This window comes from Corvus moneduloides, chromosome 1 (assembly GCF_009650955.1).
Source record: "Corvus moneduloides isolate bCorMon1 chromosome 1, bCorMon1.pri, whole genome shotgun sequence".
NCBI lineage: Eukaryota > Metazoa > Chordata > Aves > Passeriformes > Corvidae > Corvus > Corvus moneduloides.
In genome coordinates, this window is record NC_045476.1 from 39,871,863 (window position 1) to 39,887,302 (window position 15,440).

The 15,440-nt window shown below is 44.2% G+C and overlaps 1 protein-coding gene across 3 annotated transcripts; it reads right to left on the bottom strand.

Annotated features, from left to right (window-relative positions):
• Nucleotides 1-260: 260 nt before the first annotated feature.
• On the bottom strand, nucleotides 261-11,539 carry POMGNT2 (protein O-linked mannose N-acetylglucosaminyltransferase 2 (beta 1,4-)). Of its 3 annotated transcripts, XM_032107185.1 has the most exons (4): nucleotides 11,190-11,402; nucleotides 9,520-9,699; nucleotides 6,007-6,156; nucleotides 261-2,575 (listed from the first exon to the last, which is right to left on the bottom strand). In XM_032107185.1, exon 4 carries the CDS (start codon nucleotides 2,176-2,178, stop codon nucleotides 742-744), a length of 1,437 nt encoding a protein of 478 aa, XP_031963076.1. In that variant the 5' UTR covers nucleotides 2,179-2,575; nucleotides 6,007-6,156; nucleotides 9,520-9,699; nucleotides 11,190-11,402; the 3' UTR covers nucleotides 261-741. The 3 variants fall into 3 exon arrangements, with proteins under 3 accessions (XP_031963076.1, XP_031963093.1, XP_031963085.1); XM_032107202.1 differs by lacking the exons at nucleotides 6,007-6,156; nucleotides 9,520-9,699; nucleotides 11,190-11,402 and adding an exon at nucleotides 11,461-11,539; XM_032107194.1 differs by lacking the exons at nucleotides 6,007-6,156; nucleotides 9,520-9,699.
• Nucleotides 11,540-15,440: the final 3,901 nt, after the last annotated feature.

Below are 15,440 nucleotides of genomic sequence, written 5' to 3' on the forward strand. Positions count from 1 at the left end.
ACCTAAACAAGACTCAAAAAATGAAAACTCCTCAAACACAGTAAATTATTTTATCTACTCCATCCCTTCTACCTCCTGTTACTACAACCTTTTGCGATAGGGGTGCAGTTAAATCTGATTTTAAACATGAAGTTGACACTGTAGTCTCATTCTCTTCAGTCAAAATATGAAAAATAAAAAGCTACACATACACATTTTATCACAGCAATGGACAAATCTCTCACAGTAATACTTTTGACAAATAATAAAATGCAAAAAAATATTGAGGAAGTTTACAGCAGTTTAATGAAGGCTCTCATACAAAATCTTGAACTCAAAGTTACAGTCAAGAGCTACTGAAAAAATAACTTACAATGAAAAAGCAGATGAGAATTGCCCACTTAGCCATGGAATTAACTGTGCTTAAATAGTCACCACACAATAGGAACAAATTTAAATCACGACCAAGGTACACACAATTCACTTCCATTCTCTTTTCAATTACATGTATTCAGCATGTAATTTAACCTCTGGAAGTTACTCTGAAGAACATAGAGGTTTCTCTTTTTTTTTTTTTTTTTTTCCCAAACACTCACTGGAAATAAATACCATTGAAAGAATACATGTGGAGTGCAATAAAATGGACACTTAGGCACTGGTACAGTCTAGTCCTCTTCAGCCCTCTACAAACTACAAGACGAGAAGTTTTAAACCACAGATGGAGTGGAGAGCAGGTTAGAGCTGTACAGGTAGTGCAGCAGGTTATGTACTACACAAGAGCACATCTGCAAAAGGTCCCAGGAGATTTTTGTTGAAGATGCAGCGTATCCACACCAGGTATATCGTGAAGGGCTTAATGTTTTCTGAGAAGGTGTGATTCTGATGGGACAATATATAAGGCATGTAAGTGTTTTCCCCTTGCTCTTGTATCCACACTTCATATTTTACTTCTCTGACCTTGAGATACCTCAGATTCCAGGGGATCTGCCAGGACACAGCAAGTTTAGCATCACTCGTGCCCTGGACAGAGGCCTGACACTTGGCATCCCTCACTTTGCCAGGGTAGAGGCTACCAGACCACTTTCTGCTTCTGGGTCCGGGCTTAGTCTTCACAGCCTGCCTAATCACGTGTATGAGAGATGGGATGTTCACCTTTGTGTCCTGGTAGGCACGGAACAGCCACTCGGGGTTGCGGCAGCAGAGGTGCCGTGGCACCTCCGTGCTCTTAATGATGCGCTCCTGCTCAGCTTTGTCCAGGTGAGCAATCCCACCCTGATCCCAAGGTCTGTCCGGGTAGGTGACGGTGTCTTCCTTGTCAGTGTTCTGCCAGGCAATGTACTGCAGGTCCATGCCAGGAAGGGTTGCCAGGGTTTTGTAAGGGGTGTAGTGTTCAGGGTTGATAGCATATGGGAAGAGCTCCACCACTGTGGCCCCTCTTGGCAGGAAGAGCGACATGACTAATTGGGCCCCGTGCATGCTGACCAGCATGGACGCATTGCTGATCAACCGGACGATGTCAGAAAATGAATGCTCCTCCAGAGAGACGGAAATGGTTTTCATCTGAAACTCCTGAGCGAGAGCCAGGATTAGTTCTGCCTCATTTAGGATAAGTCTGTTGATTGTCCGACTGAACACTACGATGTACTCCTCACTGGAGCTTTCCTCCAAGCTGTATGTCAGTTTCTGCATCATGAATTTGGTGAACTGCCTGATCTCATTACCAGAAACCAAGATGTTAGCCTTTGGCCCTTGTGGCTGGACAAATCCGTACTGGTACCAGGTGGTGATTTTGGATAGTCCCACATAGGATTTGGTAAAGCAGAGGAGCCTGCCCAGGGTTTTAAGCTCCTCCCTGAGGAGCGGCTGCTTGTTACTCAGTAACTTGTACAGGTCAAAGTGAACACCTTCACTCCAGCCTTCCATGAAGAAGAGTCGTGCCTCCAGATCTAAGTCGGAGAACTGCTGCATGGTGTAATAGATGGGGAGGAGGTCGTCATGAAAGACGTGCATCAGGTTGTCTGGGTTGAACCTGTTGGCGATCAGCGCCACATCAGGCACGAAGACCGGCTTTGGCATAAATTTCAGCGCAGCAGCTGGCAGCTCCACGAAGTTGAAGTACTGGGTGTGTGATCTTACACAGAGGGAGAGGTCAAGCAGAGCCCGGCTGGAACCTCCGGGGAGCCCAGGTTGGGCAGGCATGACGGAGGAGTTGCTGTGGAAGTAGACAAACTCCTCAGCCTCGGTAGAGTAGCACAGGACTCAAAGCGGACAGATGCGGTCAGTGTGCATCCTGCCAGTGCACACCAATCCTGGTACCGTTCTCCACCAGGGCCTGCAGAGCCGCATGGTAGTCAATCTGAGCCTCAGAAGTTCCTGAGGACTGGCGCATGAGGACCAGCTCCTCTTTCCACCCATGGCGGCATGCTCATGCAGTTTGATGTACTTCCAGAGCACGGCAGCAAGGACAGACACGAGCAGGCATTGAACACAGCTGCTATGTTCATTCTGTAGTTAGATCCTAGCAGGATGACAGGTGGGGAATGCAATGGAGAGGGAACACATCATTAACACTCTTTGACATGGTGAGGGCAAAGACCTGTGGAAAATAAACAAGAAAGGAACCATTTAAACATCAGGTTTACAGCTCCACCATGAATCATATTTTATGGACTATTCAAGAGAGTTTAAGCTTCTTTCGGTAATTTTTCCCCTTTCCAGGGAATGAGGGGAAAGAAGAAAGAAGTGCCAAAGGTCTCCCCAAAACTGTAAAAAAATACAAAGCAAACAGAACTGGGAGCTGCTCTACAGGAAGGCTCCTCTCTCATTTTCATTTCTATGCTTTTGAAAAAGAAAATGTAAAAGAGCTTAAGGATGAGCTCTACGAAGATCTGTTAGAAAGAAAAGTATGTTCTCTGGGACTCTGGATCACTCTGCTCTTTGCAGACCACTCCCACAGTGAGAGGAAATAGAGCACTGCAGTCACTGGGCCACCTGCAGAGGACTTGGAGACCAAGCTCCTCCTCCTGCTCTGTGGGGCTGAGAGCATTCAGCAGTACCTCTCACCTTCACTGTGCAGGTAGCGATAGCTCGAGGAGCATTGCCAGGACAGATTTCGCTACACTCCACGTGGAATGTGAACTAGTGAACATCACACTCAATTTCATTTTATCCAGGGGTGGGGAAAGGACTTGCAGGTCTATGGACTACCCTGTGGGAGAATCCCGAGTCACCTGGGTGTTGCTTTGGCTGCAATCCAGGATCAATCTAGGAACTGCCATCATCTTCCAAAAGAAATACTGGCATGGGAGAGAGGAGAGCTCTGCTCTTTATGAGAGGAACTGATGTGTCATTAAAGCAATCAAACCTTCATTTAGTGAGAGTCTGGCTCACACCAGCACAGCCAACTCTTATACAAATGATAAGCTAATGCATTTGAAGGGTTTCACTGTTGGCATTTTCCCATCCCAACCTGAGAACCTTTTCTGTGCTGCTCCAAGGCCTCCATGATTCTTTTTCTGTTAGAGCCTGCCGTTGTTTTCTTTCTATGCAGAAACACTACTGGCTTATATCAGAGTATTGATTATAATTTCAACTGTGAACTTCAATTGAGGTATTGATTCACCTACAGAATTTATGGGCTTCGATTTTCATTATGCATCAAGATTCACTGATGTAAATAGGCAAAATTCACAGGCTGTAAATAATTGCATCCATGACTCATGGGGAATTTTAGGAAGGGAAATTTCTGATTAGTATTTACCCCACTAGATTGTTTCCAGCTGCCATCTTTAAAGGTAGCACTTTTAAGCTTCCTTTGATACAAGTTTGCCATGGGGGAAAAAAAACCCAACTATGTCTCAAGTACATGTTCTGACATCCCAAGCATGCATTTTAACCAAGAAACACTTCTTACATGGCAAAGTGGAGGAAGTTAGCCAGGCATATTTGGGACCAAAGCAAACACCTCCTCTACTGCCAAAGGAGTTCCTTTGAAAAGAGATATTGCAACCTAAAAGCTTGATCCTGCAACTTGTAATTGAATGGAGAATCATTCATGGAATTCAGTGAAGTCTGAAGGGATTCCTATACCTCATGAGATCCCAACAGCCTGCGGGATCTGTCTTAGGAAGAACTGAAGGTATGTGGGAGTCTGAATAATGCTGAAGAAATGAGTACTAGCTGTAAGCCACGCAAACTTGAGAGGTGATCTTGGGGGATCTGAGCAAATTCATTTCAATTTCTAGCTACTCAAATGAAACAGAAATGAAGTCCACCTCCATAGGCAAGTGGTCTGAAAAACTGCTTCATTTAGAAACTTTTGCAAGCAGCAAATTAAAAAGTTATTGTTTTGATTTGAACCATGGAAAAAAAAAGGAAAGGAACTTAGAGTGGTCATCTGATTATCAGGGCAGGATCAACTCTCCATAAACCATGCCCCAAGGATGTGTCTCTATCTCATTCTTAGTACTAATTCATCTCTTCAGCCAATCTCTGTCGAGAGAGGCATGAAGGACTGTGATAAACTCTTTTCTAACACTTAGCCTTTGTTCCCACCACAGCAATTTTAACCGGGTCTTGTCCCAGGTGCCACAGATATCCTGCACAGAAAAATGATGGCTGTCACATCACATCTCACTCTGTCCTCCTCTGTCAACAGGGGATGACTGCTGCTCCTGATGGCTTTGCAACTCTCAACCATGGCTATTCCATGGACAGCCTGGAATGGAAACCCACTGGGGACAGCAGTACACCACTCAGGTTCTGCTAATGCAATCAAACCTGTTTTCAGAAAGAGAAATTTTTGATGGGGACAGATCCTAAATTATTTTGTTGGTACCGACTTTCAAAGCTTTGTTTTACTTCTTCACTGTCTTTGAAAGATGTCTAATGATATCATCCAGCTCTGTACATAACCTCTCCACTACAAACCTCTCATCTTGTGAGCACAGCTTTAAGTGACTTAAACAGCATCACCAAGGAAAGGATCGAGCCCCAGCAGCCATGTGCAAAGCCTGACAATCAGTACATGGAGGAGACCTTTAACAAGCAAGTCCTCTGCTGCAAGCACACACTTAAAGGAAGGCCAGTCCACAGGCATTGTGAAAGTTAACTTCTCTGGGTCACAAGAACAAAGCACCTACAAATTCAGTGGAGTCAATGCAAGTTGCAACAACTCAGCAGAGGAAGGAAGATCACATGGCTTCTTTACTATTCCGTTATGGCAAGGTGAGTGTGTATATGTGTGTGTTTCAAAAGCACAAGAAGCCCACAGTCCATAAAAACACCACTGATACCACCTGCATTTCACGGGCATTTTGGTGGTAGAGAGTTCTGCTGACCATTACAAACCCCTTGAGCCAAACAGGCCCTCTTGAAAACAGCCTGTTCAAATGTTTCACCCCTGACTGATTTGTTCTCTCCCCTCCAGCCCCAAGGGAAGGCATAAGAGGCACTTCAGAGATGCAGCCTGATGGATGCAGCCAATGTTCAGAGGTTAGCAATTTTCATTTCAGACTCTGCCACAGCCACACCTGCTAAATGGCTAGGAATGAACAACTCCGCTTTTTAGTAAAAATCACCTGCAAGGCCCTCTTCCACCTCTTCCCTCATTATAGCTCTTTCACTTCCCTGCACTTAGCTGAAGTGAGCGTATGTACTTTAGCCAACCAGGTGTCAGGAATATGTGTTAAATGTTAGCAATGCTAAAATAATCCATCTTCATTTCTGTTCCTCATTGCCAATTCCTAAATCCTGGTTCATGCTACCTGGAAGAAAGCTGCTTTTGCTGGAAGTGAACAAGGGGATGTGGACAGGAAAGGGTGCTGCAGGCAGAGTGAAAGGAGAATTTCACAGGTACTCATAGAACTGTCTTAATTCTTTGCCTGTTTTCCCACATTTTATCATCCACCTTTTTTTAATCTGACACTTTCGGTGAAAACAGACCTTCAAGAACAATAATTTTTGGTCCCTCAGGGAACGATAGAGCATAAATAGTAACAAACAATCCCACAGTTTGCTTTTATGTACCCAGGAGAGGCTGCACCAAGGGAAGAAAGGCAAGCAATCACTCTCCATGTCCCCTGGTTCCTCAGTCCCCCAAGCCGAGATCAGTCATAAAATGCTGTCAGCAGCAGTAGACATGGGATAGGAAACTTTCTCAGGAGGCAGAGGGTAACACTGAAACAGGTGAAAGCATTTCGTTTTCTGCCTGAAGAGAACTGCTTCACAATAAAATAAATTTTCATTACTAAATCTCCCTCACGAAATGGGTCTAGAGCTGCCATTCCCACAGTGTTATCAGAGAACATCCTAAGAACTGAAAAGCACTTGCAGAAGTGGCAGGCCAGACACGCTGTTACTTTTCTTAAGAGCAGAGTGCTCTGTGCTGTTTCTTTCTCCATAGAGGGCAGCCTCTAGGCCAGTCAGCCCCCGAGCTGCTCACAGACTCCCTCCTCCCCATCCCTACCACACTCATCCACCCTCTCACTTCCCAGTGATGCTGGGATAACCAGGGCTCTGCTCCACGTGAGTAATATGCCCCAGTTACCTGATGCCTTTTCCTGGTCTTAAAATCAAGAGTCAAACAAGGTTAGAAAGGAAAAAGGGATTTTACTTTGGTATTTATTTTAAGGATCTTTAGGTGCACTATATCTAGGTCAAATGCATCAAAATGCACACCGCAATGCCCCCCCCAAAAGATCTGGTATAACATTAGAGGTCTTACTAATTAGCATATCTATCAAAGATTCCTCAATGAGAGGCTTGAATGAGCCCCCCTCTCCAAGGAGCCTTCCCCTGGATGGTTCTATCTTAGTTTACAGAATGTGTTCTGGAGAGGACCTTGGGGTCTGGGGCACACTGATCCCTAGCTACGAACCTTCTAAAATGTTTAGTCTCTTAGCTTGACAAACAAGTCCAAGAATGTAGGCAAAAAGCACTAAGAATACAGAAGTTGTAAAAAGGTATAACGGGTATAAAAGAAAAGGCAAAAAATCTTCATGGCATCACACCAAGGAAATTGCATGGAATGACATTTTTCCACTCTACTTTAAAATGCTAAAGCATCATCCTTCAGCACCAGGAGAAATGACAGCTGATAGACCAGAGCCAAGCCAGAAGAGACACGCATGTAAAAGCTGCACAGAGCTTCTTGCTGCCAAGCTGGCAAAGGGCAGCGATGTCCGTCCCATGGGAGGGGATGGGACGTGCCCTTGAGGACTCCCGAGACAAGTGGGCTGCAGGGGAGCAGCAGAGTGAGAGAGGGAAGCAGAAGAGGCAGATTTCCCTGCCAGTGATGCTGACAGGGCAGGGGGCAGCAGACTTAGAGCCAGACATGGAGAGTTCAACAAAAACACCGGTGTGGGGGCAGCTCAAGACTGTGCAATGGAATTAAGAGAGCGTATCCTGAAGCCTGCAGCTCAGCCACAATGGATGCCGCTCCAGCAGCTAAGAGCCTGTGGGAGGGACTCTATTTTTGGTCAGCTCATCTTTACTCTTTTTCCAAGAGATCACAGGCATGAAGAGCTTACCCCATTTTCTTCCTCCATCCCTATTCACTTAGCAAAAGCATCCCAGTTTCATTCTCACAGCCCAGCTACCTTTCCTCTAACTAGCACTGGCTGCTGGTGACCAGGTGAAGTCTTCAGGAACATTCATTTGGTGTGTTCAGCAGGCACTTCTGGCAGAGCTCTCCAGTGTCTTGCAGGTCCATAATACTCTCCTTCAAGTTTGCACACAGCAGCCCCTTCTGCCTGTTAGCTACAGGTTATCTGATGTATTAAACATCCTCAGGAAGTGGTAAGGACACAGGAAACATAGATGGAGACACTGCTCTCCATCTCCTATTAACACGTCTAGGAGATCAGAGTGGGTGGGATGAGAGAGAGGAATTTCCACTAATAGGCAGCTGGCATAAAGAACTGTTTGGATTCATTTAGGAGATGAGTTCTGCTGTTCTTTTTTTAATTGTGAAGCTACAGTAGGATGAATCACTAAAGCTATTAATATGATGGACAGTGTTCCAAATCTCTCCATTTTAAAGACTGCAATCTAAGTAAGAAATGGGGAGAAAAGTTACAAAATCCACATCAAAAAACCCCAACTACAAAAAAGACAAACACACACTACTAAAACCCCCAAAGGGAAAACCAAGAGATTGATTAGGGAGAACAAGGGAGACCAGCATGCCTAAAGAGGGGTCACCTATTCTTGCAGGTATTAAAAGAATGAGAAGTGCTGGTTTTGTCTATTTAGGCCTTGACAAGCTTTTGTTACCAACTGCCCAAACATTTTCCAGGCCAATGTTCAGCTTCCCAGAGCTACAGCAGGCTAAAAAGCCTCATAAAATGGAAAAACAAAAAGCATGAAGGAGACACATTTCCAGAGAGCATCACCACTCTGTGCACAGAGAGAAATGCCTCCTCATGGAGGCCAGCTTGGCTGGTCAGCTGCTGTGCACACAGCCTGCCAGTGGTGGCAGGATGTCCAAACAGAACCATCTCCACAGTTCCCAGAAATGCAACACAACTGGAAGTGGACTGGGGCTGCCCTTGCCACAGGACAGCGAAGGAATTACAGCAGAGCTGCATGGGCAGGAAACGGGCTTCTTGTTACGGTAACACACTGGGAGGGGTAGGAGCAGATACTCCCTCCTCAAGGACATTTTCCCCATCATCACTTCCTACCCCTGGATCCATCCCTTGCTAGACTGGCTTTCCAGGACCAGTACAGGAAGAGAAAAGCATGCAAACATGGCATTTCACACTCCCCCTGCAAAATGTCTTCTGTTCTTTCTCCCATCCCTGATGCAAGAGGCTTAGCTAAGGATTCAGTGTATGTAACACATGCAGTTTTAAATACCTACTTCATTCATGCTCAAAGCAGAAGTTGCTAGAAGGCAACTTTCCCAATTGGAAAGAGGGGGAGTTGGGATTCAGCAGCCAAGAATTTGCTTTTATTCTCATCTCTGTCACAGATTCCCACAGAACTACAAGCAAGTCAATCCCCACAGACCAAAAAGCTGCTATCATCTTATTCACTCTATTTATTTAATGAGATACATATATCTTTCACAGTACATAGCACATTAAAGAAAGGATGGTACACTGAATGATTGATATACTGGAACATTTTCTTTGTAAAAAGCAGCCAACTGTAGAAGTGCTGACTTTTTAAACAGGAAAAGAGCAGATTCTTGTAGACGGAGTAAGCTCAGCAGTTAAAGATAAAAATATCATTAATGAAGCCTGATACAAAGAAGGGACATGATAAATAAGAATATCTTGACTATGTAGTCTCAAGAAGAATTTTAAAAATAGAGCTTTATTCAGAAAAAAAAATCAAAATATTACAGTATACTTAAAAAACCCCCTGTCTTATGAAACCCTTATCTATAGAGAGTTGTGATCAAAATTAGGTCTATCTTCAGTTTTTATGGTTTAGCATAAGTGAGGAATAGAAAGCAAAACTGTTAATCTTTCTATATGAGACTGAAACCAAGGAGACTGAGGCTCTGTGCAATGGTCCCTACTGCAAACGTACCTTCAGTATGAAGAGGAGAAGTCTGGTGGCTACAGGACACCTACCAGTTGCACTTATGGATAGAAAACTTAAGTTTTCTTCCATTTAATTTCAGAGCGAGAGCTGGGACAGGAAGAGATCCAACCCTTCACAATGACTAGCAGCCATTGATTTAGTATTTGCTGATACTCCTGTCTTGATCTACAAAACAAAAGGTTAAAAAATTCCAACACTAAGCAGTCAATACATAGAAGCAAACCACAAAGCTGAGCTAAAAGTATAAATCTAAAAAGAATATTTCTTGGGCTTTTAAGATCTGCATTTCCAAGTTCTCTCCTCCATCCATAATGGAGTACAAAATCCTTTCCCCAAACAAAATCCCAGATCTCCAGAAAATTCCCCTAAATAAGATGCATTTCTGATAAACGAGGCGAGAGGTGTAAGAAAAACGAGCTAAAAAGGTGAAGAAAAAGAAAAGAAGGTATTCATCTCAGCCCTCAGGTCTTGTTCACCTTCTGAGAGTTCCAAGCCTAAAGATGAAAACCCAAGTTATTCAAAATAACCATGGCTAGACAGAGAGGAAAGCTTAACAGACAAGAGTTCATCCAGCTAATCTTTGTTCACCCGAGTGAACAAAGTAACCTATCTGGTTACACTGTCATTAACAGCCCTGTCATATGAGTAAAGAACCTCCCGTTTTGCCTGGTTTCTCGCTTTTAGTCTGTAAGCAAGATACTTTTGTCAGAAAAAAAAATGTCAAGAGAGAAGTAGGTTTATCTTACTTCAGTGGTCTGCCTAAAGGAAAGATGGAGCGGGGGTGGCTGAAGGGAAAATTTACTAATGCTGCAAAGCTCAATTTAAAATAATGTGATGCGAAATCCCAAAGTACTGAACAAGACGATCTTCAGCCACTCCAACTATGCCTCTGGGCTTTAGCTGCCATTTGTTATTCTCTGTACTTTATCTATCCTTTCTTTCTCTGTTCTCCAGCAGGTAGAGTACCTGTGTTATTTGGATCCTGGGACTGGTGCTTAGCAGCATTTACAGCCTGAGCTCTCCCTGCTTTCCATCAGCATGGTGCCCAGGACTGCTCCATGTGCTGCAAATTCTAAGCAGGAGCCAAAATTGTTTGGAGCACAGCACAGCCAATAAGAACAGTGAAAATCCCTCCTTGGTTACCACAAGCTCCACATTAGCATGCTTTTAGGGGAGGGTAAAAAAAAAAAAGAGTAATCCCATAGCAGCACCTGTCCAGCAAGAAATACACTTCTGCAAACCTACAGAATTTAGTCCACATCAGAGGTGTTTTCCCCATGAGACTTTTGTTTAAAAATGATAAAGCAAACCGCTAGTCAAACAAAGAGGGACTACAAAGACGTGGGATTACAAATGAACTACTGACTCCCTTCCCACATGTGCACACACATAGAGGAGGGATTCAGTGTGAACTTGTGGGGAAAGGGGAGCGAGGAGATATCAAAAACATGCTAACCTCCCCCCTCCCCTCAGTACACTGCAACCAGGACTGCCAACAAAACTGAATTCAGAGCCGTATGTGATCAGCACAGCAAACACAGCATAGTTACAATGACACCCAGCAAAGAAATGCAGTAATTCAGAGCATCTGCAACCCTTTTAGTCTTGGAAGTACTATCACTGGTAGATCGGTGTTTCAGCACATGCATGCATACCTGGTGTTGCTAAATAACAGGAAATGCTATCCGGTGCCTCTCTTTCACAGGAGAAAAGAAAAAAGAAGACACCTTAAAGCTATGCTTTGCAGGGGAACGAGCACTCTCCAGTCTTCTTCTTTCCTCACCACCACAAAGAAAAAGCAAAAATCCCATCTAAGAGCTCTCGGCACCGTAACCCGTGCACCATCTGCAGCCTGAGCTACCTCTCTCCCCCAGGTCTGAGCATGCTCTGTCTACCGGCAGTGTCCTATCGCTCCAGCTGGCTCACCTCAATTTGTTAGCCTCCCAGAGGTCAGCCTTGCATGCAGGATGATTTGCTGCAGTATTCCTGCAAATCCCCGACGGGCGGCCACACTGAAACAAACACCACCGTGCTGTTTCACGGAGCTGAGCATGTCTTGGGAGACAGGCGGCAAACTGCTTTGGGGAGGGGGGACACACGCATTTTAGAAATCCTGCTTTTGAGGATCATTAACGCCACTGCTACACCAAACACCTCACACAAGAGAAGAAAACAATAGGAGAGAAAGGAAAAAATGCCCCTTTGCTAGAGGACATGAAAGCCTTTCATCATGCTTTCTAGTAATTCCCTTGGCACCAAGGAAGGAATTTCCCAGCTGTGATGGTCAGCAAATGGCTTAGAATTGAACAAGGCTGTGATTGCCCTCCTTCAGAGACCCAGGGAACAGTATTTTCAAACTAAAGTTATTTTTTATGGTGGAAACAAGTAATTCCTAAACACAAAGGCACAGAAATTATCCAGGAGCTTATAAGAGAATATCCTACTGCACGCAAGCTCATGGAGGTGAGTCCCTTACACCAACCTTCAGAGCAGAGCTTGAACCTGTGGGGACTGAGCAGCTTCATGAAGATGGCAAACCAGATAGTACTGACTGGGAACATTTCCAGTTCTTATCCCACAGTGGGATCTACATCCAGACCACAGCCCACCAAAAGGCTCATGGCAGGAAGTCACACCACTAAACACAGGAGTGAGATCTCAGCCCCGCAGGGACACTCTTGCAGGCAGATCACAAGCAAACGTATGAGGCACTCTGCAAACGTGTTGACTGTATATTTGCAGGACACATCTTGTTGAATATCTGTCTGTGAGTATTTTCCCTTTGAGATCAAACAGGTAAAATAAGAAGGATGAAAAAGAAGAAAAGTTCTCTGGCACCTCTTCCCACACACTCAAGGTGGATTTTGAACTACAGCATGAGCTTATGTCTGTCCTGAGAGGATCTCACAGAGACACTGGTCAGTCACATCTGCCCGGAGGAAATAAACAATAAAAAAAGAGCAAAGTGAAGAGAGCCCACCCAGTGCCCTCAGCCTGTCCTATTGGGACTAAGGAAATTCAGAGTCACCCATCTCTTTTTAAGGTCATCTCACTGTCCTGCTGCCCCTCTGAATACAGAGATGTTGCCTTGTGTGGAACAAGTCTGATATTTTTCCTCTGAATTTTGAAACTCCAGGAGTGGAGTTAGATTTGGAGCTCACTTCACTTGAGAAAACACATCTTGACTTGGTGTTCTTTGCACTTCAGAAAGCTCCACTGCATGACCTATCTTCCACTGATGCTAATGGGAGCCTTTCCGCTGACCCCACAGATCTTGGCTAGCGACTTTATCAGTGGGACCCCTGATAACCCAGACATACCATGTTGGTCTCTTTATCTTAGACAAGCTTTTATTTTACTGGAGAAGAAAGGACAACATATACAGACCGGTCTTCTATTTATGAATAAGCTTATTCTCTACCTCTGCAATGAGTTATGTTAATGGATTTCTTAGGTACAATTTATCACATTGCACAGAATTTAGAGAGTTTAACCTGTGTCCTGAAGATGGTCCTGTTGTCAATCTGCCACACCACAAAGTACAAAACTACATCATTAAGGGGTGGGGGAGGAACCATAACCAAATAATTCCAGCAACTGTGAAATAATAACTCTCCATTACCATTGCACCATAAGGCACTGAGTGTGGCAGTCCCAAGCTCTTCACAGTCAGCACCTACTACAGGCTGGTAAGGTTTGAATAGGAGGTCTTGGCTCAGAACTAAGCATTTGATAAATATTTAATACCCCTCATAAAGTTGCAGCCTTCAAAAACAGCATCACATTTTAGAACTCCTAAAAAGCAGTACAGCACAAACAAAACTCATCAAGCTAGCAAGAAAGTCTGAATAGGTCCCTCTTGGTTTAGGGCTGACAGAGAGCAGGTAAATCATTATTTACTGAATCTTTGCCTTGCACATATATGTTGCAGGGGTGCCTGCGTCACTCTGAGTCACAGCATTTATTATTTATAGTCCCAGAAGGACTCTCTATAAGAAATTGTTCTTCCTGCAGTGCTTTTGAACCAAAAGTGCATTTCAGTTTGAGAGCACAAAAAAAAAAAAAATTATGCCTGAACTAACAAAAAAAGTCTTTGTACTGATAAATACAAAAGGAGACAAAGGAAGCATTTGGTTTCTGGACACCAAGATTGGGACTTCACACAGAGAGGATGACATTTTGATTCTGCAGAAGTTAACATTAAAACTCATGTCAAAAGGACCAGGACTTCAGCCAAATACTGAAAATTCCTAACTAAGCAAGAATATACTTTGACAAGGTAAAAGGTATTTTTCTGAAGAATATCTCAAGGGCCAAACACCACTTTCCTCAACTGCCTCAAGAATGACATACTCCCAAGGCTTAAGAGATGTAGGGTGCAAGTTTTACAAAAATACTAGGTTTAAAAAGGTTTAAGTATGATCAAACATATTTTACACACACACACACACACACACACACACACACACAGAGGTTACATGTCTTGACATCAACCTGACAAATTCATAGATTTATATGAGATAATTCATGCTCAGAAGAGCATTTTGGTAAGTAAATGATGTTCACCAAGACTGACATAAGAAACCAAGGGTAAAACATTGCCTGAGATCCCTCGGTATGGCCTCACCCTGGTGCTTCCCACAGCCGCTATTTGTTAACTATTTTTGCCCAGGCAGCAGGAAGATCATCTGCCCTCTCTCAGATGACACTTCAATATTAAGACACAACCTCACCTGAAGAAACACATCTTCCATTTTACAGATAAAAAGACTGAAACTGTCAAAGGGATCTGGGTGGGATGTACCATACCAGCATCCATTAATACGGGAGCAGCTTCCTGTGAAAAATCCACCAACAATCAAAACCTCTTGTGTACTCCAAGGTTGTATTCGTGGGCTTCAGGGCTCAAGACAGAAGCTGGGGCCTCCAAGACCACAGGTGACAGAGTAAACATGGTAAAGCACAGAGAGGAATAAGTTACCAGCTCTGTCACTATTGCTCTCAAAGAGCTGCTAGAAGAGTAGCCACAAGCTTGACATGCTCTGTTCCCCACACACCCTCCTCCCATCTTCTATTCCCACCATACTTGCAATGCAGAGGGTCCAGGGGCCTCCTGCATGCCTGGGAAACCCCCCTGGACCCACAATTTAGCCTCAAGTTGGAGGCCCTGTCAGAACGACTTGTCCTGGGAATTCTGGAGGAAAAGGAAGAGAGCCCCTTTTCCTGTCTGTTGAGACAAACAGGGCAGTCACAACCAACAAGTCTTACAGATGTCTTAGGAAATCAAGATGTTAGTATCACAGCAAAATAGAGCTCTTGAAAGGAAGAACACTCCTGAATGTGAACATCATAGGGGTACCAAGGTATGGAAAAGAAGAGACATAACAGAAACACAAAGCTTGCTTTTCACGAACCGTCAGGCCCTTAGATCTATAGGGGTGAACAGATAATAACTGCATGGAAGTATCCAAAGGATGGGGCTTAAGATGTACAAGAATTTAACTGCCTTCACTGGATTATGCAACTGGTTTGCAAGTGGGCTGCAGTTGTTCCAGAATTGACTCGAACATCTCGGTTCATAAGCAGGATTACAGGAGGGCTTTGAGGATCGGGGTCTAGGACCTTGACTGTTTTTGTGGGTGCCTTCCAACTCAGAATATTCTACGATAGGACTGTTCCCTGAGCTGCCTTTGTTCTAACCTTCCACTTTTTCTGTGTTCAGAGACTTTGTGCTTTCTTAAAAACCTTGAGAACCCAAACCTACAGACCAAAGTCCTAGTGATGCTTGAGGTGGCCACCTAAAACACAGAGACTAGACAAGAAAAAGAGAATAAAAAAGGAGATACTTTTTTGAAGGGCCTTCAAAGGTACACCCTGGGCAGTCAAAAGGCTACACCCAAGATGGA

Bases quoted from the DNA above. Each gene is read 5' to 3' on its own strand.
- POMGNT2 (XM_032107202.1), bottom strand. From the start codon at position 2,178: ATGCCTGCCCAACCTGGGCTCCCCGGAGGTTCCAGCCGGGCTCTGCTT.